Source organism: Balearica regulorum, chromosome 1 (genome assembly GCF_011004875.1).
Source record: "Balearica regulorum gibbericeps isolate bBalReg1 chromosome 1, bBalReg1.pri, whole genome shotgun sequence".
Lineage (NCBI taxonomy): Eukaryota > Metazoa > Chordata > Aves > Gruiformes > Gruidae > Balearica > Balearica regulorum.
This window is the reverse complement of record NC_046184.1, coordinates 159,139,352-159,163,228: the sequence shown is the minus strand read 5'-3', so window position 1 is coordinate 159,163,228 and position 23,877 is coordinate 159,139,352. Positions and strand designations below refer to the sequence as shown.

Below are 23,877 nucleotides of genomic sequence, written 5' to 3'. Positions count from 1 at the left end.
TCTTCCAGAAATTTTTCAGCACACTATGATAACATTCTTACCAAACTGGATTGCTCTGACTATATATGCTGAAGTTTATGGATTCAAAATTTATTCAGAGCAAATTAGGTTATTAAACTTTGCTGTGTTTCCAGTTACAAGATAAATCATGGCAAAACAGAAAAAATAAGCAAAGATTTCACTCAATAATGTATATTAGCTCTTAAAATACCTGATCTCACATTTCAATATCAGCAAACAAGATTACATTAACCTGATTCAATTTCTTTCTTCAAGAAGTTTTACAGAAGTCCTTTTTTTTAATGTTTTGCAAGTCATAAGTGCTACTGAAAGAAAAAAATTGATTAAAAACTGAGGACAGACCATATGAGAAAAAAACTTTGTATATACCAACCATTCAGTCTTTCACCTGTCAGCTGTCTTATGTTAGGAAACAGTCACAATTTCACTGTGATGCCATTTTTCTCAGTTTTTAAAAACATGGAACTTCTTAATAGCCATTTCTATCTCAAAAGCAGCAGCAGAAAAAATATTTTTCTCATGTAGACAGCATTGTGCAGACTGCAGAAACCTGAGAGATATCAATTCTCTCAAGTCAAAACATCAAATATTGTCTACATGTACATTTTGTCAACTGAACTAGAAAGATATACTATAGTTTATTAAAATTGATAGCAAAACTATTTAAATAAATGTCCTGGTTTCAGCTGAGATAGTTAATTTTCTTTCTAGTAGCTGGTGTAGTGCTGTGTTTTGGATTTAGTATGAGAATAATGTTGATAACACACTGATGGTTTAGTTGTTTCTAGGTAGTTGTAGTGCCTACACCAAGTCAAGGACTCTTCAGCTTCCCACACCCTGTCAGGTGCACAGGAAGCTGGGAGAGCACAGCCAGGACAGGTGACCCAGCCTGGCAAAAGGGATATTCCCAACCATGTAACGTCATGCTCTGGATAGAAGTGGGGAAGCTAGCCAGGAAGTGGGATTGCAGCTCGGAAACAGACTGGGCAGCGGGTTGCTGGTTCTTCTTTCCTTCTGCACTTGGTGAGCAATTGCATTTGGGCATTGACGTAATCATCATCTTATTATCATCATCATAATAATCTTCATATTATTATCATCATCATCTTTTGTTATCCTATTAAACTGTCTTTATCTCAACCCACAGATTTTTCTTCCATTCTCCTCCCCATCTCCTTGGGAGGGGAAAGGTGAGTGAGCAGCTGCATGGTGCTTACCTGCTGGCTGGGGTTAAACCACAACAATAAACTATTAGCATTTGTGATAGTGTATTTTGATAGTGTATAGCTTCTGTGTGAAAGGAAACGATATTTCTACACAGTACTCCTGAAAATGAAGAGCTCCTCATTGTATGTTGGTTTCCTAATTTCTCTTGAGCTCCTCATTGTATGTTGGTTTCCTAATTTCTCTTCAAGTGACATTGTAGCCTTAGTTCCTCTTAATATGCTGGTGACAGAGAAGAAAGGAAGGGAAGAAAACTAAAACAAACATACCAAAAGAACCTCTCAGGCTTCCACAAATATTCAATGACAAAACCAACTTTACAATGGATTATAATATGCAGTAACATCCTGCTGTTAAGAACTGAGTCAGCAAAAGGTTTCCAGGCACACACAGTCATTTGAGAGGTGCAGGTGACTTTTGCCACACAGCCATGCCTCTCACTTCACTGGCCATCACAGAGAGATGCCAAGATCAGCCTTTATAGAATCATAGAATGGTTTGGGTTGGCAGGGATCTCAAAGATCATCTAGTTCCAACCCCCTTGCCATGGGCAGGGACAACTTCCACTAGACCAGGTTGTCCAAAGTCTCATCCAACCTGGCCTTGAACACTTCCATGGATGTGGCTGCCACAGCCTCTCTGAGCAACCTGTTCCAGTGCCTCACCACCCTCACAGTAAAGGTCCAGTCCCCCAAACCAGGCCTACAGTAACTATCTGCCCTCTGCTAAGCACAAGGCTGTTAACTCTCCTTGACTTTTTCTATGACCCCTATCTTGGTCACAACATGGAGACACAAGTACTTTCTGCATACCAATGGGTGGGAAGAATCTGGCCTTTAAAAATGAGGGGCCAGTGTGATGCTTTAAATTTCATCTCTAGAGATGTCATTCTTCTGCCTTTGACAGATACTGTGCATGCCAACCTGGGAGAGAGGATTTTCTTCTCCTGATTAAACATTTAAGAGCAGACATAGTATTTCGTTATTAAATGATTAAGGATAGGTATTAACTGGAAATGATGTATTACATTATGCCCACATGCTCCTTTATCAATCTTAAACAGGTAATTACTTCACAGTAATAGCTCTAAAAGGTGCATTTCTCAGGGATGCATAACAACACTGTGTTCTCTGAAATCAGGGCAATTAGGTAAAAATACCCTAGGATAGAACCTAGTTGATCTCAACAGGCATGCGTTGTTTAAAGTTAACATAACCATGGCACCATAGCCTAGCCAAAGAATTAGCTCTGTGTGTTTGCCTGTTCACAATACCTCAATCAGCCTAAGAAGCCAGTATAAAAAAGCAAAAGCACTGTATATTATTCTATGTTAGGCACACACAGTGCTTGATCTCTTATTTAAGTGTTTAAATGAACACACACATTTAAATGAGGAAGAGATAAAAAAATTATATTTCCCTGTACAAAAACAAAATTACTGTCAAACCAATTTTTTTTTGTTTTTATTTCTCAAAGCAGTGTAGGAAGAAATTGCAATCTGATATCATCTTCTAGGAGGTACACCCCCTCAGCTGGAGCACTACTATTATCAACTATTTTATTCTCTCTTCCTAGCTGCTTATAATCACCTTTTCAGCAAATATGAACATGCTGAGAAGGATGGAAGCAAAGCGCAGATGTCAAAATTTCTACAGAAACATGCAGATGCTTCTGTTCCATGCCAGCTTCTTTCATCAAACACTCTTCTCTTTCCTCTACTACTGAAATTCTGTTTTCTAAATAACAGTAAAACAAACCTTTTTTGATCTTCACATTTGGTTTGTGCAGGAAATGTGTAAAGGTTCTTCTGCACGACTGTGCTTGTATACAAAAAAATTGACATCTAAAATGGTATCTGTGTGGCAAAACACTCCAGATAGCTCCTATAAATATAGCCTACAGCACTTAAGGTAAATTCTGCAGAAGATAATCCCCTTTTAATATACAGCATAGAAACGAATTCTCAATATCTAAAGGAAATGCTCTCTAGATCAGCTTCTTAAAGCCTTAAACAACAGTAAATCTTGTTCTGTCACAAAGAGGTTCTACAAGAACTTTTAAGTAATCTCACAAACTGTTATACATTTTCATTACTAGCATAGCTTGTCTTTGACAAACTTCTATCTATAATAATTACAGTTCACATAAAGCGTCAAGTACAAAGTTACTACCCTTAGCATGCCAAGGCAGACTAGTTAGTAACACATTCTGTTGGGAGTATCATAACTTCCTTGGTTATTATTGCAGAAAAGCTGCTACTGAAATGGCTTTTTTTAAATTATGTTTGTTAATTTCTATCCTGTATGGAAAGCCAGCAGCAAGGGGAACGTACAGATTATGTACAGAATATTAACAATTTACAATCATTTAAATTCGGTTATTTCAAATCTAGGAAAAGAAAAATGGTGCCTATTTCCCATGTATTTAACAATGCAGTTGCAAATTTTATTTAGAGAATCAATTAGAGGAAGTCATTCAGAAATAAAAAACACTCCTGGATTCTTAAAACCTGCTATGGCTTTGCTAAAAGCTGAGAAAAAGTAACTTGGCGCTTCCAACAGTAACTTAACACATGGCAAAAAAAAGGCAGTAAGATGAGCATTTTTGGGAATAATCTTTAAAATGAAAAGAAAACGTGTAATGACCTCAGAAGGTGAGGAGCAATACAGCAATGTCTAGAAATAGTGAATACCAGCAGGGCAAGGGCAAAATATCACATAACCTTATGTATCCACATCTGCTCTAGTTGTTAGGGCTACTTTGATCATCAGTGGAGAGAAATGCACAGATCTAGGGTGTAGTCCTTTTGACCTATGTCAACCATTTAGTCCAAGGTGATGATGAACCGCATATTAAAAGTGACAGCTTCTCCTCCCCAGTTATAAAGGGAGCCTGGCTGACTCACTCAGATGTAGACATCTAAAGCTAAGGAGATGAATCCAAGGCAGTAGCCTGATATGGTGAAACAGTAGTTATGCTTTTATCATAGCCTGTAATTAGATATTCAAATACTTCAACAAAGCACTGCAAGATTAACTTGCAACATAATGACATCAAATGAAAAGATGCCAGATTGGAACTAGTAAGCTTTTTAAACCAGTAGCACTGAAATATTTCAAATTTATACACTACCTGTAACATATAATCAACATATCAGGAGAAAACAGTATCCATAACTCTTCACAAAATTTGCTTTAGTAGAAACAACAGAGGCCTGGTTCTAACTCACACTAGTGTATATCACCACTGAGCTCCAGGAATTAAGTCAATCTGTACTGTATGAAAAAAAGTGGTAAGAGGAAATAGAATCAATCAATATACAGGCTCCTTCTGTTCAGCTAAGAAAAATACTGCCAAATGTATTCAAAATGTATACTGTTGCAGTCTAACAACCTTTGAAACCAACATAAGCGTAGGACCATGCAAGTTCAAATGTGTGACATAGTCCTGGACATGTTTAATCACGATCTGTAACATGCTTCTTTCTCTCTCTTTAAAAAAACCCAACAAATTATATATAACATATATATTTAAAATATTCTAAATATTTTAAATAAAAACATTTAAAATAAAATTTAAAATATTTTAAACATTTAAAAATCTGTATTGTGAACTTTAAACATGTCAAAATCTTTGTAACTTCATTATGGTACCTGATTATTTCCAATAAATTTTATAATCACTGGGCCACATTTATCAAAGTTGATCCTAAATTTCATCCCATTGAGTCAGATGCATCCATCACTCAAAGGGGTAGATTCTCTACTATGCTAGACAATCTGATTTAATGCAGTTTCCACACCTCTATCTAAAGAGATGTTTAAAGAAGATGAGTCTTGAAATTAGAGAAGGCACTGCTGTAACTACTTGTTACTTAGAATTAGGGTAAGTTTACTCTACACTGCTCACATACAGACAATTTGAAATTGAAAAGAACTGTACCACAAAAACATGGACTAGGAGCTGCAGGTTTTGTTGCTAGTTGGGAGACACCTGGAGACTCCGGGACCCTACTACATAAGGGAAGTAAAGCATAGCAACGTTATACACATCAAAGATGTTCCAAGAACAAGAAGAAAAAGCTATTGTCTGCATTCCACATTTTGGTCTGCATCAGCCTCCCACGGAAATAAATGGGCCACTGAAAGTCCTGTGGAGTCATTTTTAAAGGAAGTCTTCAATTTCAAGACAACAACAGAAGATCAGAACAGAACCTAGTTCAAATTTTTACATTTGTCTTTGTCAAAATAGAATAAATATAGCTGAGTCCATAAAGAAAAAAAGAAATTGGCTCTCACACACAGATTCTATAATGCTCTTGCCTAGAAAAGTTCCCTACTACTGTGATATCAAAGTTACTCCTTCAGCAAAATTGGAATGTGAGACTGCAAAACCCTCCCTGTTCACATCACCATGCTTTCCATTTGTGCAAGCTGTTGCTAGCAGCAATACAGCTCAGGCATGTCTACAACGGCCCAATGTTGACAAACACAAGCTCATTTTCCCTGTACGCTCATTGGCTTTGAACCAGCTGCATTAGTTCAGTAGCTTGTGCGCAGCTTTTCGGCTCAAGCACAGCACTGTACGAACGCAGCTACGCAGCTTCCCAGCCAGACGTGGCGTGAGTCCAAGGAGCTTGGAGCACAGGCAAAGAGTGTGGATCTGTCTAAAGGACTTTTACCATGGCAGATGGATGGAGTTACACACAAAGAAACAGATTGCATTTGCTCCATTTATAGTATGTGCTTGTCATCCAGAAGACAAAATATACTGAGGTCATCATTAAAAAGAAGATGGTTGCCTCTCACTGCCATGCAATAAAATACAATGGCTCTTTTTCTATGTATTGAAATCTGAGATTATTGAAAGACACCACCATGTTGCAAATATTGGCCATGTATGCTTTTTACAGCTCACTGCTGCGTATTTGTATTCCTGTAGATGCTAAGTTTCTCATTCTCTTTGCAAAGTTGAGCATTCACAGGTTCCTTTTTAAACTCTGTGTCTTGATCTGTATTGTCTAGATACCACTCTAGATTAAAGAAATCTAAGCTTTTCAAACATCAATGTATTTTTATTGACAAGCTGCGCATTCCTATTCCCAGGCTCTTCAAAGACAGTCTCTGCTAAAATTCAGACATCAGGGCTCTGTGGTATGCTCCAACAGATCACATTCTCAGTTACCAAAGGACTGCTGTGGCAGTCACCTCTATTGGCAAGCTAGATTCAGTCTACTATGCCAAACACCAGTACTTAGCTCAGTGAAACATCCTACCCAGTCCCACCCTCTTATTTGTTCTCTCACTAAGCCTTGCAGGGAATACTGCAGTTTTCCTCAGTGCCCATGTCTGAAGACTTTAGCCCATTCAGCCACTGTAAAAGAGCAGAAGTGGGAGCAAAGATTTTACCCCCACATCCTGCAGTTACACTGAAGATATGCTGCTTTGTCCCTTAGCTGTGTTGGCTTTATATACCACTGCAAGGTACACAAAAAGGATTCTAAAAACATAGCATAGGCATTATTCAGGTGCATACATTGCTACCACTTACTTTTTGATATTTTGTTTTAACTTGCAATTATACACACAATAGTTTTAGTAGATTTTATTAGTAGTACATCCAATCTGACTGGATGCCTTTCCTGAAGTGCATTGCCCCTACTCCCTCCCCTCCCCACTCCCATCCTCAAATTCCGAATTACAATATTGTAATTTGTACTGTCTGGTATTTTGACTATGCTACCACTGTAATTTAGGTGTCTGACATGTCAATGTCATATTCTTGCACCAAGCAAGACTGCAAATAACACTGTACCACAATATATTAACTATGCATAACACCTCAACTACCCTGAATTTCAAAACACTTAAAAAAAAAAAAAGAAAAAAAAAAGATTAAAAGTCCACATGAATGACTTACTTTTGCATTCAGAGGGCACACAGACAGAGCACTCCTAAAAAGCTGTTCTTCTGACCTCCACTGACTGCTGCGGAGTGCACAGCGCATAACATTTATCACCAAGATCCCAAGTACTGCCGCAGCAAGAATTTTCTTAAGGAAAGAGAGACAAGTTAAGAAACAAACCATTCAATTGAAGCACTTCATCATCAACTTTACTGACTGTTTTGATAGTACCTTTTTCTTGGCTTGCTTACTCAAGAGACTAAATCCGTATGTAAACAGAATACAATATCCAATACTGGGGAGGTAGATGACTCTCTCTGCAATAACAAATCCTACTCGGAAGAACAGGTTACTTGCAGGAAGAAAAGGGATAATAAGAAATCCGAGTCCCAGGGTAAGAATTCTGCAAGCAAGAAACAGATTCTCAAATTAACCACAAGTCTTAACAAAAGTACTTTTTCCACTTACAAACTTTATTTACACATTGTAGAAGGATGTGCATATGGAACCGGGCATTCAAAAGCAGCCTTTGGGAGCTATGTAACAAAATCAAATTAAGTTTTGGTGAGGTTTTGACACTTCACTCCATCAGGCACTTTTAAAACCCTAGCTCTAATTCCTGGCAAAGCAATGTTCATGCTTCCAAACCAGAAAATAGCCCCATTAGACATTAATTACATAATTCCTATTTAAAACACACAGGCAGGAAAAGTAATGGTAAAAGCTATGTATTGGTAGAAGCTGGTATAAGCTGTCTATTTTTGGAACTAGGAAGTCAGTAGCAGGGGAAAAATATAGGTCACTGTTAAAGAAGAAACTTAGGTACATGTCCCACTGAGAGAGCATTTTCTTTCCTAATAAATACCTCAATAGTAGAATTCATTGTGCTTAACCACCTGAAAGTTAGTCATCTACGCTCTTTCTACTGTTAGAGCGAGGCACTTCTCAAGGGCAGTTTGTCTTCCCTGTTTTAGGTATCTGTGTTAGGATGAGTAATGCTCAGCAGGTAACTGGACTATACAGAGCTTAGACAACTGAGACTAGGTACCTTGCTTTTACAGAGCCGACATAAGGGAATATGAATCCCAGGTGTGCGTCAGGTGTTTGTTATAAAGGCCACAGGCACAGCAGTGTTCTACTCTAATATATTACAAATAAATCTCTATACTGTAATGTAGATGTGTCCTCTTACTCTTTCTCACCCCCAAGAGTCCTAGGCCTTCACTATACTTTTTGTCTTTACTTTTTACTATAAAACTGTTAAGCAATATAGGCTTAGTGTGTTTTCACTAGAAAGTATTACATCACTTGTAGCAAGAATTCCACCCCTTTCCAAAATGATTTTATCTGTGCAAATGAGTATGGGAACAGTGGAAAGGAAGGCACGTGGGATGTTAACATTTGAAGGGATGAGGGAGAAGAGATGAAATTACAGAATACCACAGAAGAGAAAAATATTCAGTACTCTGAACAACAGAATGACCTTGTTGTGATTGAGCTGTTGAAAATTTTTAAAGAACTGAGAAATTAATTATACATAAAATCCATGGGAACAGATGCTGAAAAATTAAACAGAAGCCCTTAGTAAGACAGAATAGTCAACAATAAATTTTTTTTACTTCCTCTGGGTAAAGTACAAGTTTTCTTCTCAGTAGATGCTATGGATCACCATTTTATTTTTTAAACTGTATGGCCATGACCAGCATTTCTACCTCCTTTCAAGGCACATCTCCTCTCTCTTTCATTATTAGGAGAAGATTAAAGGGGATGATGACTTGTAAGAAGCAGGGGCAACAACATACATCAATTCCTACTCTCTTCTGAGCACAGATTACTTTTTACCACCTACAGTGTTAAGGATCTCAAAATGCCATTTCAGGAGAAGAATAAAGCAGCCATCCATACCTCCTCCTCCAACTCTGTTTCCTACTAGTCAGTGTACAGTGATGGGCTCAAATTGGGATAAAACTGTAATGACAGCTATAAATATTTATTTGAACTGCATTTGTTAGACACTGGTTCCAGTGAATTGTTAAAATTATCAGTAGTGGATTTAACAAAATAATACTGTACCCAAGTTGGCCGGGCATTTAAAATTCATGACTGTCTCTTACCTTCTCTTATGGCTGTCTTCTGAGCACAGAGCTTGGCATATCAGACCAATTAGGCAGAACCAAAGTGCTGCTAGTGCAATTATCCTCCAGTCGCTGACGGATTTAATGAGGGGTATGCAGCCCATTGACCAATCAAAACACAGCCACCAGGGACACAACAGCAACCATGCATTCAATGAATAGTAGTAATTATAGTTTATAGCCTGTCAGTCAAAAAGAAAACAAACATTTATTTGATACTAAACTTAAAGGGGGGGCAGCTTTAATTCTTCTCTTGGCTATCATTTCCCTTATCACAAAATATATCTTATACAATAAAAAGGCCTTAAATGTTAGACTACATATCCATTTATTTTACAGCTGTGAAATTAATTTGTAATTTTTTTAAACATAGCTAGCTGGGTCTCCTATTCAGAGCAGGGCAATGCAATTCTGTGCTGTCCAACCAATATCCACATGTTAAAAAAAAAATAAATAAAAATCTTCTACAATGGAAGAAAATATCAAAAGGCAGCACCCACTGTCTTTTCCCCTTCATTCTTTATCTCCAGAAAGAGCCTTAATGCAGTCAGAGGTATAAAGCCAAGACATACTCCAAATGCAGCAGACCAGAACTTCATAATATTTTCTTCAATTGTGAAAGAACAGATGAAGAGTCAAACACAGTATGTGGAAAAGGGATGAAACCCAGCAAAAGCTAAATCCTTGCATGCATGGGAAAAGTAGCGAGTAAATGGAAATGTAGTTCAATGTGTACAGTGCATGCTAAATTGAATGCAAAGAATATACAAGGTACACTATTTTAAAAAATTGCAGAAAATCATCACAGCAGCATAAGGGAAGGTTACTCATCACACACCCTGAAATGTAAAGACTGCCCACTTTATTGTTTCTTTCAGGTACAGAAAAGAAAATTCAATTTGATGACAAAGACAAATGTTCTGAGCTGGCCAGAAGAAAACAGCTTCATAACTTACTCTTACAAACAGACTGTCTGCAAATGAAGCTGGGTTGTCTACTTCAGTGAAAGCTGGTGGCCCTGTGCCCATAATCCTCCAGCGTACATAAAGTATAGTGGCCCCTCCAGACATCAGAAGAGTTATCCTGAAAAGCAGCCCCTTTCTTAACAGCCCAGCATTCTGCAGGAAAGCAAGAGAAAAAAACCCTCATATAAAACCATTATTTTGCTCTCTTCCCCACTACATTCACATCCTTTTCACCACCGTCTCAGAAAGAAGAGGCTATTCCTGTGCAATTTTGCTATTAGAGTTGACATTTTTCTTATTTTTGTAGTTACTAGAAAGCTCTCAAACTTTCCCATGCTTTCACTGACTACTTGCAAAATGTTTTGCAAACATTTTCATTTCCTTCTCAATCAGAAAACTTTTTTATTCAAGAATTCTTTCCTCTACAAATCCTCAGTAACTCTATAGCTGATGTGATTTTACACAGCAATTTCTGATAGGGAATTTGAGCAGAATACAGCCTCTAGTATATGGCATATTAAATTGATCTACCTTTTCTTTTTAAAATGCAGGGTGGTTACTTTGTGAACTTTGTTGATCTCTTATCACTGAAAGTTTTTGTCAACTTAAGTCTCTTTAAAGGTAAACTTACATGACCACATACAACAAGAAAACTGCGTAGTTAGAAATGGGGAGGAATGAGAAACTGAATTAAAATTTTTACAATCACTATCATGATTAAAAAGCTAATGACAGACAGGCACCCAAATCACTTTGGTCAGGGTAAAATTACTCAAGATCTAAAAAAAATTGTGTTTTATCTACATTAACTCAGTTGATTTACATCACATTTTAAAATATACACTTTGGGGACTAAAGAAGGCAATTCACATAAAACATAGAGAAGTGATGTCATAGAAGCTAAATTTGATAGACTTTCCCATTTTTTTTTTTTTTTTCCCTGTGAAGCATAACACATTTTGTCCAAGCACACATCAGTTTCATAAATGAAAAGAAAAACACTGTATACTGTAGAGGTTGTTCAAGCTTCACCAGTAGAGACTGGAAACAGAATTATCAGTAACTATAATGATATCCCTGTCGCAGCTTTGAGATGCAAATCCAAGCTTCCAACACCTACCCAGCTAGCAAATGGTAACTCAGATAGGAAATGAAGGGCATAGCTTCTCTCTGACCCCCTCTATTACAGTGCGGTAGGGCTGCCTTAGAGCTGTCTGAAACGTGATGGCTGAAATGATTTTTTACAGCCTCAAGACATCATTAAAGAAGCAGAAGACTGGAGACAAGAGTTTCTCTGAAATGAGAGATCATTTGGGCCACTTCCATTTCCATTCTACACATCTGAAGATGAAAGTGTCAGTAAACTATGGATTTTTACATGGAAAAGTTGACTGAATCCTAAAAAATACGGTCATGTGATCTCCAGTATTAGTTTTCCTTTACTCCTACCTTCCTCCCTTAGTCTGATATGCTTCTATTACCTTTAAAAACCTACCTAATAGTTATACATGATCAGTTCTACATCCTCCACAGGAGCTGGCACACTGATTATTATTATTACCTATTATTGCAATACGCTGATTAGCAAGCAGCACCATAATTATTTAGGTGATCAATACTAGTTATTTCTTAAGACTAAAAAAAAAAAAAAAAAAAGAAGTAGAATTACTGCACAAAGACAGACATCTAACAGTGCTCTGGCTGAAGGTATTTATTCTCTAAAATGATAGGAAAGTTTAAAAGCAATATTCAGATGGGGTTTTAGTATTTGTAGTTGACAATGGAGTCATTATGCAATATTTAGCTGAATGCCTAAGGATAAATAAGTTTGTAATGTGAATTTTACATAAGTTAGCCTTTGTGCTCAAATGGTTACTTCTAATTTACAAATCTCAGTAACCAAAGTCACTACAATGAGGATTACAGGAAAACAACTCCTAAAAACTGGTTTTGGAAGAGTATTGCGCTATGAAGGAAAACCATATAGTGACAATTTATAACTGCTTTATGACAGAGTAACTACACAAAACCTTTCATCCCAGGCTTCATTTCATTTAACAGTATGTACAGCTTCTTAAAGGCCAGATTTCACAAATCACCACAAAATCTCTTTGTAGGCAGAATTTAAAAAGTGGAAGAAGTATTATTGTATTGTCTTTGATTTAGAGTTAACTGAAACCTGGCATGAAACTGAAACCTGTCTCAATTAAGAAAAAAATAATCTGCAAGTAAGAGAATTTAAGATCTGCCTTTCAACAAAACAAAACAAAAAAAATTGTAGATACACTTCCATGAAAAGAGCAGAACAGATTTTTGTAGGTGGTAGGAGCTAAAATTAATTTCTTCTATTAAAAGAAGAAGAAAAAAAAGGCACATTTGATGTTTTCTTCACCCAGACAGAACTGTTTAAAAGTCACAAAACGGAAGCATAATGCTTTGAGCTCTTCATGCTTAAAGAGTAATCCCCCAAAAAGTTTTGACTCTGACACATTTCACAGAATCATAGAATGGTTTGGGTTGGAAGGGACCTTAAAGATCATCTAGTTCCAATCCCCCTGCCATCGGCAGGGACACCCTCCACTAGACCACGTTGCCCAAAGTCCCATCCAACCTGGTCTCGAACACTGCCAGGGAGGGGGATGCCACAACTTCCCTGGGAAACCCGTTCCAGTGTCTCACCATCCTCATCGTAAGGTATTTATTCCTTCTGCCCAATCTAAGTCTGCCCTCTTTCAGTTTAAAACCATTGTCCCTTGTCCTCCCCACCACAGGCTCCAGTAAAAAGTACTTCTTCATCTTTCTTATAAGCCCCTTTTATATATTGAAAGGCCACAATAAGGTCTCCCCAGAGCCTTCTCTTCTCCAGGCTAAACAAGCCCAACTCTCTCAGCCTTTCTTCACAGAAGAGGTATTCCAAACCTCTGATCATTTCATCACCCTCCTCTGGACCCGCTCTAACAGGCCCATGTCTTTTATCAACCCAGAGCTGGATGCAGTACTCCAGGTGGGGTCTCATGAGAGTGTAGCAGAGGGGGAGAATCACCTCCCTCGACCTGTCGGCCATGCTCCTTTTTATGTAGCCCAAGATACAATTCACTTTCTGGGCTGCAAGCGCACATTGCAGGCTCATATCCAATTTTTCATCCACAAATATCCCCAAGTCTTTCTCTGCAGAGCTGCTCTCAATCCCTTCATCACCCAGACTGTATTGATGTTGGAGATTGCCCCGACCCATGTGCAGGACCTTGCACTTGGTCTTGTGGAATTTCATGAGGTTAACAAGGGTGCACTTCTCAAGCTTGCCAAGGTCCCTCTGGATGGCATCCCTTCCCTAAAGAGTATCAACTGCACCACTCAGCTTGGTGCCATCTGCAAACTTGCTAAGGGTACACTCAGTTCCGCTATGTCATTGATGAAGATATTAAATAGTATTGGTCCAAGTATGGACCCCTGAGGGACAACACTTGTTATGGTTTCCACTTGATCATTGAGCTTTTCACTGTAATTCTTTGGATGCAGCCACCCAGCCAATTCCTTATCCATCTAACAGTCCACCAGTCAAACCCATCTCTCTCCATTTTAGCAGCAAGAATGTTGTGGGGAACCATATCAAAGGCCTTACACAAATCCCGGTAGATGACATCCATAGCTCTTCTCTTGTATACTGATACTGTCACTCCATTGTAGAAGGCCACTAGATTAGTCAGGCATGATCTGCCCTTGGTAAAGCCATGCTGGCTATCTCTAATGACCTCCCTGTCTTTCATATGTTTTGACATAAGTTCCAGGAGGATCTGTTCCATGATCTTCGAAGGAAGTGATGTGAGGCTGCCTGGGCAGTAGTTCCCAGGGTTCTCCTTATTACCTTTTATTTCCATCACTTTAATTCTGAACTGGCTGTACTTTAGTCCCCAACAGCTCTGGACTCTTTCCTAGTCATATGCTAGTTGACATCACTCTCACTATACAACAAAATTCTCCAGCATTCCTATTTGCTGCCTGAAATACTTCTGCACCCCTCACTTAGTGATTCTTGGTCAAATATACTGTTTCAGTTCTAGAGATTCCAGTTTAACTGTATTTCCCCCCTGAAGCTCCTCATTTCACTCTTTGTGAAGGAATTTAAATGCCCCATAAGACTTGCTACTCAGAAACATGAGCAAGACCACTGATCAATGCAAAGTACAATGAATATTCCTTCGCCTTGCTAAACCTTGGATGGAAGAGGTAAATGATTTATCTGTTGAACAGTAATGATGTCCTAGTAGGCTGTTGGTCTATTTGGCTGCTATCAATCTTTCATGTGAGGCTAATTGTTTTGTGATTTGCTTGCCAGTGCAAATACAAGGTGCCAGATTCCACTTGAGCCAATACTAGATAAAGTGATATCAACAAAAGTCAGAAATTTGATCCTTAGCAACTATCAATGCTTACATATTTTTTCTTTCAAACTCCCAAGCTACTAGGAACTGTCTCCTGTTTGGTAATTTGTATAACAGTGTAATACTTAAGTGGGATTAGCAAAATAGCCATAACAATTTTTATGTACTTTTCCAAATATCTATCTCGTTTGAGAATCTGAACAAGTATCTCTCTCTTTACTCTGTTAACTGTGTTAAACCTCCATTTCAGGTGTATAGTGTATAGCTACTGACCCTGGAGAACTTGCTGCATCAAGCAGTCAGCTCTTCCACCCTGTATTTTTAACGTACTTTTGAGAGAAGTGCGGAATGGGTTTCTCTATCCAATGCAAGTCTAATGCTATCCCATTACTCCTCATGTTGCTGCAAAAATGTTATAGCACATTGCCTTACTAGGCTGACTGAAAATACCTATTTTTTTTAATTCTCAACAGCAACAAAACTGTCAGAAGTTGTAGCTTTGTCTTTTAGTACATGACTGTCTGAATGGCCAGAATGAACAAAATGTCTAAGGACTCACCTCCAATGACTTGTCCTTATGTAGTAACTTTTGAATAAGCTCCAAAACATTTAGCTTGTTAATGACCAGTGCATCAAACACTGCATTCAAACCCTAAGCAGCCAAGAGAAAAATAAGAGCATAAGATGGAGCAGCTAACCACAAATATTTTTTTAAATACATCTTAAATTCCACTTCTAACATGAGTTATTGTACATCTTAATTCTGATTCCAAACAAGTAGACAGATACATTGGTAGCAATGATGGCAGAATGGTAAATTAAGAACCTGAGCTCAGATGATTAGAGTATCATGTTACTGTAATGGGGATTCTCCTGCTACATGGAATAATCCTTCGGGGAATACCATGTATCAGCAAGCTAGATCCCATATGCATGGTCAAAACAGTAGTCTGCTTTCCATCTTCCTTCCCAAATGTTCCACAGCATGAATGCTGCAGTTAAGAGGTAAGGCTTCTGTCAGTAAGGTGTAGTTTCTTTAAGCCTTCTACCTATTTTTTGCTATGCAGCATGGTATCTTTTGACTGTCAGGTTTCAGAAATATTATTTTTAAATGGTACATAAATTGTCATAACAAACAAAGGCTCAAAAAGATTTAACAGAGCTATCAGGCTTGCTTTTCTTGCAATTAAACCAATATATGCAGTGGAAGTTGCTGGGAAAAAAAAAGCAAAGTTCTATGTGACATCAGCCACTACACATAAAACTAGAGCATATTCAGTGCTTTGCAGGACTACACTTGCACATACTACCTCCAAGCAAGCAACCAAAATACATCCTTGGGTAACTGTTGAGGTGACCAGCAAAATCCAACTTTAACATTTTCCCTTCAATGTTTCAGCAATCACCAGCCATGACAATCCTTGAATATTTAGCCTATATCCTAATAACTTTGGAAATTACTGTCTTTTTTTCTATTCAGTCTTTAGAACATTGAGGTAAAAATAGTTCCAGGTGAGGGAAAGAGTTAGGACACTGGGAGGCCACAAGTCTCTTTCTAACAGTCAAAGGGAAGGTCAGAGAGTGGCATGGTTCCACATAAAAAGGCCACCTGGCAGTTAAAAGGCTTTTGGCTCACTTGCATGGAGATTGGAAGGCAAGAATCCTGCTGAAAAAATACATTCCGCCTACAAGCAAACTTTTTAATGTTTGATTTATCCCTTTATCCCTCTGAGCTGTGCCCCTCAGCATATAATCCTCCCAGCAATGGAACAGCAAACAAATAAAAAACCCCAGATCCAATAACAAGTCTCTGTCTGCTAGCTCAAATAATTACTTCATACCACTAAAGGAAATAATCACACCATGTTTTAAGAGAATTCCTTACATTTTCCTTACAGATACCTTTGAAAAATACATCACTCTACAAACGTCTATCCAAAAATAACATCCTAAAGCAAGAAGTTTTCTGTAATTTCTTCTCCCTTTTTTTCTAGCAAGGAAAAGAGGGTCCTTGCTGCAAAGAATTCTTCTGATTCTGTTGCTTTATCTATGTCAGTTAAAGCTACAAACCGGATTTATTTGTAAAGAAATATGGCTATACAAAAATCACAGATGCAGCACTTCAGGTGGTCAATTTAGTCATCCAAACCAGAATGTCTTCACTGAAGTAACAAAAAGCAAAAGCACAATGAATATGCACAGTAACTATATCTATTTGCATAGACAGAGCCTTAAATAAGGGACAGAAGGAAGAGATTCAGTATTAGAAATGCATAAAGAATGGCCCTACTTCTAATTACACTGTTCACAAAAGCAAGAGGGTGGAGCTTTTAAAAATGCTCTCCTCCAGTTAGGTCTTTGTTCATAAGCCTTCAACGAGAAGTTTGTAGGGCCTCCATCTTGACAATTACATTCAAAACCAAGGCCAATGAACACAATATGCATCGAAACTAACACTAAATCTTTTAAATTTCGCAAGAAATTAATGGATATATGCAACCTGTTTACAAAAGATAAAATTAAGAATTCTAACAGATTGGCAGGGATACAATCAAGACAGATCTACTAGAATGCTGCTTTTTGTCAACATTAACTAGTTTACTGAACAAAACAAAAAGGTATGCATACGATTAGCTGTGAAGAAGATTTATCTTTGTAGGCTTTACAACTGCACCTGACAGATGCTGAGGTCAATAAAAGGATTCTTACCAGTATTGTAATTCCTTGTTCTTTGCACAGCATGGCTACTGCACCTAGGATAACACTCACCAGCACCCAGAATATAGAAAAATTATGTCCTTCCTTATCTGTCAAAATAAAGCATGCCGTAACATTAGGTTTATACATTTAAAGGTAAAGTTAGAAATCTAAATTAAAATTAGAATTTAAAAAACATACAGCATTTAATCTCATAATCTTTTTCTATCAGTCAAGATCAGGATACACAGACTTAAAAAGCATAGGGCACCTCCTGCAATATGCTGGCATTTGTCCCTTTATTGCAGTCATTTTCTATTCTCAGAGACATTAGAAATCTCCCTGTTTGCTAGATGTTTTAGCTAGACTAATTAGAATGGCAGAAGCTTCACATAGTTTCCACAATTCATCATCTGGAAAGGTTAATTCCCACATTTAGACATATTTATCATCCTTAGCTAGAGCTCTATCGTTACTGGCCACACTCTACCAAGCTACCACAAGAACAAGAAATTCTTTCTAATAGTTACATACAAAGTATCACACACACAAACCGTTTTAACTGTAGTCTAATCTACAAAGGCACAATGAGCTGCTTCTCCAGGGCTGCTGCATTTAGCAAGTACCTCACGCCATTTCATTAGCACTGCAATGGAATGCCATGGAGCTCAAAAATTTCAGCATCTGAGCAGAGAAGCAGTTAGTTCTTGCATTCAGGAAGCAGTTTTACAGCAGGGTGAGGAACTCTGGGGTTAAGAGATCAAGAGTAACTACAGCTTCTAGTCAAAGAAAGAGTCTTTAAAGACTGCACCATGTAGCTGATTTTGGGTACTACAAGCAGGAATTTCTGAGATTAATATAACAAGAAGCCCTACTTCAGCCAAGGTACTATCACACACAGAGTACATGGGTACTTCACATAAAAACATGTCTGTCACAAACCTCTACGCCACAGGTGCAAGCAACAGAAGGAAGCACTCAGCTCATTCAGAAGCAGTTTCTTGATTCAAGCAACATGGGCTCTACAGGCATCACAAGAATCAACCTTTGACTTGGTATGTGAAAAAACAAAGTTGAACTCTATATGCATTGACTGAATCCCTTTCTTACTTTGCCTGATCTCTAGAGCAGTTCTTCACTACTGCTAATGCAGGTTTAACCCTCCATACTTAAACAAAACGGCAATAATGGTCTATGGAAAGTGTAAATGGCAGAATTAAGATTAATTTCACCAGAACTAGGCACCTACACCTGAGCTAGTGTACCAGGCTTCCTTTCTAACTGACTGAGACAAGGGGACACCTTTAGGGATTAAGTTCCCTAATTAAATGCAGTTGTCCAACTTTCAGAGAAGTAGCTGTTTCTCTTCACTGATTATAAAGGGAAACTAGTATACTAGCTCAGATGTTGCTATCAGGGTCAGATACAAACCATAACAAGCGTGAAAAAGATCTGCTGACATTGGCCTCCTCTCTCATTTTGAAGCAGACTACTGCTTCAGTGACAGAGAGCAGAATTTTTCATAAAATATGTGGAATAACAGGTTTTGAAGTTGCTTCTAGCACTCCTTTTTTACCTAAGACTTAAAGCTTCAACAGAGTGAATATTCAAGATGTTTGAGATTCATCATTGCAATACCTAGTAGGCATTTGTTCCTTCTCCCTCCACTCCAAATTATGTCCTCACAGGTGAGGTAAGATTTAACATCAGAGGTGCAGATGTTATAAAGTTAAAAGAAAGCCTTCTGAAGGAAAGAAGCCATACACATCTCAACAACGCCAAAACAAAACATGGAAATACAAAACACATAATGACTAAACTACAGCAACATTGTAACTAACCAAAAAAAAAAAAAAAAAAAAAGGAATGAGGAAACTCCAACTCACATCAATTATACAGAAGAATAACTGAGGGTTGCAATTCATGGAGAAAGGTGCTTCAAAATTTGTTCTAAGAGTATTGCTAAGAATAAAAGGAATCTGTCCTAAACACATCCCTTGAAGGAGCTCTTCAACTTTTCAGCCTCTGCAATATAACAGATTGTTCAGCCAATCCCCGAAATTCAGTTTTGTTTTATTTTTTAAAAAAAGAAATAAACTAGTTGAGAGAATATAAAGATGGAAGGCAAAGTAATTGACTGTTCACAAAATGACAATCAGTCTTTCTTAATAAGTGTAAAAAGGAGAACAGTGAACAAAGCCAATGGACTTCACTGAGTTTACTGAAGTATACTATCTTCAGCTGAGAGATTTCTTCTTCCAGAATCAAATTACTAGCAGAAAGAAGTCAGGACAACTAAGCAGTTCTCAGAGAAGCAGTATTCAGTGTACAAATCAAACTACCTTAACATGGAAGACAGTGGGAAGTAGATAAAGAGACCAGCTGGTGATTCACAAGTGCTTTGATGGTTCAAAATGTAAGAAGTAATAGGAAAAAAGGAACTAGGTCAAATTATCAAGGACAAGTGTAACAGCAGCACACTCATATAGAAACAAACTCAGAAAGGTCATACCACAAAATGAGAAAAGGCAATGTATGTAAATAACAAACCCCACAATTCCATAGATATATTAGTAAGAAGAAGAGCAGCAAGGAAGGAGTTATTCCAATAGTCAGTGGGAAAGAAAATGGACAATGCCAGGAAAACAGAAGTGTTCTGTGCCTTTTTGCTTCAGTTTTTCAAAAAGAGGTCAGCTGCAATCAGATGGCAAGCACTAAACCAGCAGAAAGGGAGCAAGAACAAAAGCAAAAATAGTGAACTACAAGACACAGAATGTATACAGAAGTTAATCTGTTTTAAATTACAGTGATTGACTACATTTACTCCAGCAGGTCCTATACAACACAGAGTAATCTCAACTGTTACCTCTGAGAAATCATGAAAAACACATGAGAATCCAAAAGCTTGAAATAAAACAAAAACAATGCCTACATGCCTACTTTTAAAGAGGAAAAGAGATATGATTAGGGTAAGCTAAAGAAACCAAGCTGACTGGTTGAAATTATGCAGAAAAAACCCCACTTAGACAAAATATTTTCTAGGTGACCCTCTAAAACATAAAAGAATATGATTGTTTACCAAAGACATATTTTAGCCATTTATATCAAACTAAGTATAACTTCTGACTTGGACAGAAAAAAAAAAGGGCCTTGTCAATGAAAGCAAACCTGCAAGCATCCTATACTTTGACATCACAAAGGCATGAGAATAGCACTGGAGACAGTATGAAATACACCAGAAAAAATACGGGCTGCATGAAATCACTATAGAATGGGTACAAATAACAGCTAGAAAACTACGCTAAGAGTCTAGCTCATTGTGAAAAATGTAAAGATACATTCTGGACTGAGTTCTTCCTTTTTCTGGCTCTAATAGATAATTTTAAAAATGTGGATGATGGAATAAGGAATATGATGATTAAGTCCAGAGGTGCTGCCAGGCTGCAATGGCCAGGAAGGATATTAAGGAGAAGTCAGAATTCTATTGACAAACTGGAGAAATGGTCTAGCAAAAAAACCTCATTGAGTTTGACAAGGAGAATTGCAAAATCATGCACCTGGTGAGGAACAATCCCAGGCACCAGTACATGCTGGGGGCTGATCAGCTGGAAAGCAGCTTGGCAGAAAAGCACCTGGGGGTCCTGGTGGACACCAAGTTGAAGACAAGCCAGCAATGTGCCCTTGCAGGAAAAAGGTCTAACGGTGTCGTAGGCTGCATTAGACAAAATATTGCCAGCAAGCAAAGGGAGAGGATCCTTCTCCTCTACTCAGCACTGGTGAGGCCACACATGGAGTCCTGGGTCCCGTTCTGGGCTTTGCAGTACACGAGAGTCATGGACATACTGGAGCGAATTCAACGAAGGGCTAGTAAGATGATGAAGGAACTGGAGCATCTCTCCTTTGAGGAAAGGCTGAGAGAGCTGGGACTGTTCAGCCTGGAGAAGAGAAGGCTCAGGAAGGATCTCATCAATGAAAAGGAAGGGTGCAAAGAGAATGGAGCCAGGCTCTGCTCAGTGGTGCCCAGTGACACGACCAGAGGCAATGGGCACAACTGAAACACAGGAAGTTCCCTCTGAACATCAGGAAACCCTTTCTTAATGTGAGGGTGACTAAGCACTGGCACCAGTTGCCCAGGGAGGTTATGAAGCCTCCATCCTTACAGATATTCAAAAGCTGTCTGGACACAGTCCTGGCCAACTGTCTCTAGGTGACTCTGCTTGAGAAGGTAGCTCAGGTGACCTCCAGAGGTCCCTTCCAACCTCAACCATTCTGCGATTCTGTGATCAAGATCTCCTCCTGAAAACCATAATCTCTGTTCCTTTGTTTTCTTTTGCAGCCTCAAAATGTCAATACAGTCATATACAGAATTGTAATATTATGAAAATTCATCAGTGATTAAACTTCAAAGAGAAAGAATTTCAATTAAGAAACATTTTATCTTGTGCTTGTTCCTGGGTCAATATGCACAACACCCCCTACCCCAACTGCAGAAATCTCAGTAAACTAGGCTGGAAAAATAGATACAAAAGGCCGGCATTCCGCAACGCCTTCAATCATTTTTTTTTTTAACAGTGATTTGAAAATGTAAAGCACTGCACAAGTGCTAATTATTATTATGAGATACACACATGCCAACAGAAGTAATCAGTCTAACAAAGCACATTCCCCTAATCCAGCGCTGCTTCCCACCACAGAAATCTTGTGTCAGAAAATGAAACCAATCTTTCATTGGCACCTGTGCCTGTTTGAAACTGGTATACCATATTGTGAGTGGGCATTGTGCCACTCTAACAGATGGACAAAATTGTAAGCATGCCAAAGAAACAGAATACTTGCTTTTTTTTTTTTTAAGCTAGAAAAATGTAGTGTTTCTATACAAAACCAAAAAGGGTTGCTCAGATGGTCCCTCTTTAGTAGTACTTTAAGTCTGCAAGTTGAGGGGCTCCGATGAAATACCTATATAAACCATCAACAAGCCATGAGGGCTCCTCCATTTAGACTGCTAGACTTAAGAATAAGCATTCTGAGAGCAAGTATGCATACAGAAAGTGTTTTACAGCATGTAATTGTCTGATCCTAATTTTATGAGCAGCACATTGGTGATATACCTTAATTCTGTCTTCCTAAACACTAATCCTATTTCTTTTGAGGGACCTTATTTTGCAGTGTCCTAAATTCACAAGTCAATGAAAACAAATTCCTTAGAAGTTAAGGATAGGAGAAAACACTACATTTAGAGTACCAAGCTTAGTCTCACTTTAAAGTCAAACTAATAATATCCCAAACAATTATTACCAATTCAGACATTTAGGCATTTGGCATCTCCTTCTTCAAAACCAATTGAGCAACTTAGGGCTCAGCCAGGTGACAGCTTGGAGCAGTTTAAGAAGGCACCATTTCAGGTGAAACCCAGTAATTGATTCTGTGAAAGCACCTACTCCTTTGAAAATTGAAGCAAAGTAAGTTATGTTGAGCTCCTGCAGGAATTTTAGTGGTTTTTTTTTTAGTTTTTAACTGAAATAGATCACAAATGCTCATATATTCCATTGATGTGCCTTGCCTGTGGGGATGGTATTTTCCAACTAAACTACTACAAATACTCATCTAACCGAGCTCTAAGATTTCCTTGCTTGTGAATTTCTAAGCAGGGGGGGAAGAATTACCTAGTCTTAAAAGATCACATAAGAATCCATTGTTGGAATTAACTTAAGTGTGAGATCTTGTGTGTCTCCAAATGTACATATTACTGCAGCTTAGCTCGGTGTTTCAATTAACAATGAAATTACAATAGCAAATGCCATTCCTAAACATATCCAAGCATCTCAAACTCACTACATATAGGCTACAGTAGAGGGATCATCTATCCCTGAATTACACCAATGTGGACAAGCAAAATTTAGCAGTAATTCTACAGAAAAATGTTGTTGTTTCTCCTCTGCCCACTAAACTAATAAAATTGTTAGTTTTTCCACATACAACTAGCCCCTCCCAATGTGCTCCATATATGAACAGAAGGGCACACAGTTGAAAAATTAGGGCCCACATGTTTAATAATAGTAAATACCTCTTGACCAATTGCAAAATAGCGAACAAATTCCCCATATCTTAACATTGATCTCTTTCACACAGGAGAATTAAATGTTTCCAGTCTATAGGAAAACCTCCATAATACAAAGCTCCAATATTCACAAAACTCACCACGACAGTCTGCCTCACACTTTATTAAATTAGCAATGAGCTAGTAGATGATTAACGGGCAACTACACAGAACAGAACAAAACAAAAACACACAACCAGAGCAAAGTCATTTGTAGAAGTCATAGCATATGAGCAAGCAGTTGATCCCCTATCCAGGCTAATATTATTCACATGAAGCAAATCATGAACTCATCATTTTACATCACTCAGAGATCGCCAATGCAGATTGCAAATACATGCAACTGGATCACTGTCAAAGTTGAAGACAAAGGAAGGCAAAATGAATACTACAGCAGTTTTAAAATGCCTTAGGAATTCCAAAGAAGCTGCATTAAAATTCAACAAAGTTAA

At 38.1% G+C, this 23,877-nt stretch overlaps 1 protein-coding gene across 1 annotated transcript in view; it reads right to left on the bottom strand.

Moving 5' to 3' along the window:
- The window catches only part of TMTC4 (transmembrane O-mannosyltransferase targeting cadherins 4), a 59,737-nt gene that overhangs the window by 14,696 nt on the left and 21,164 nt on the right, over window positions 1-23,877 (bottom strand). Inside the window, 6 exon segments of the mRNA XM_075740834.1 lie at window positions 7,165-7,296; window positions 7,381-7,552; window positions 9,264-9,466; window positions 10,241-10,402; window positions 15,191-15,283; window positions 17,341-17,438. Of these exon segments, the coding sequence (XP_075596949.1) occupies window positions 7,165-7,296; window positions 7,381-7,552; window positions 9,264-9,466; window positions 10,241-10,402; window positions 15,191-15,283; window positions 17,341-17,438 (860 nt within the window).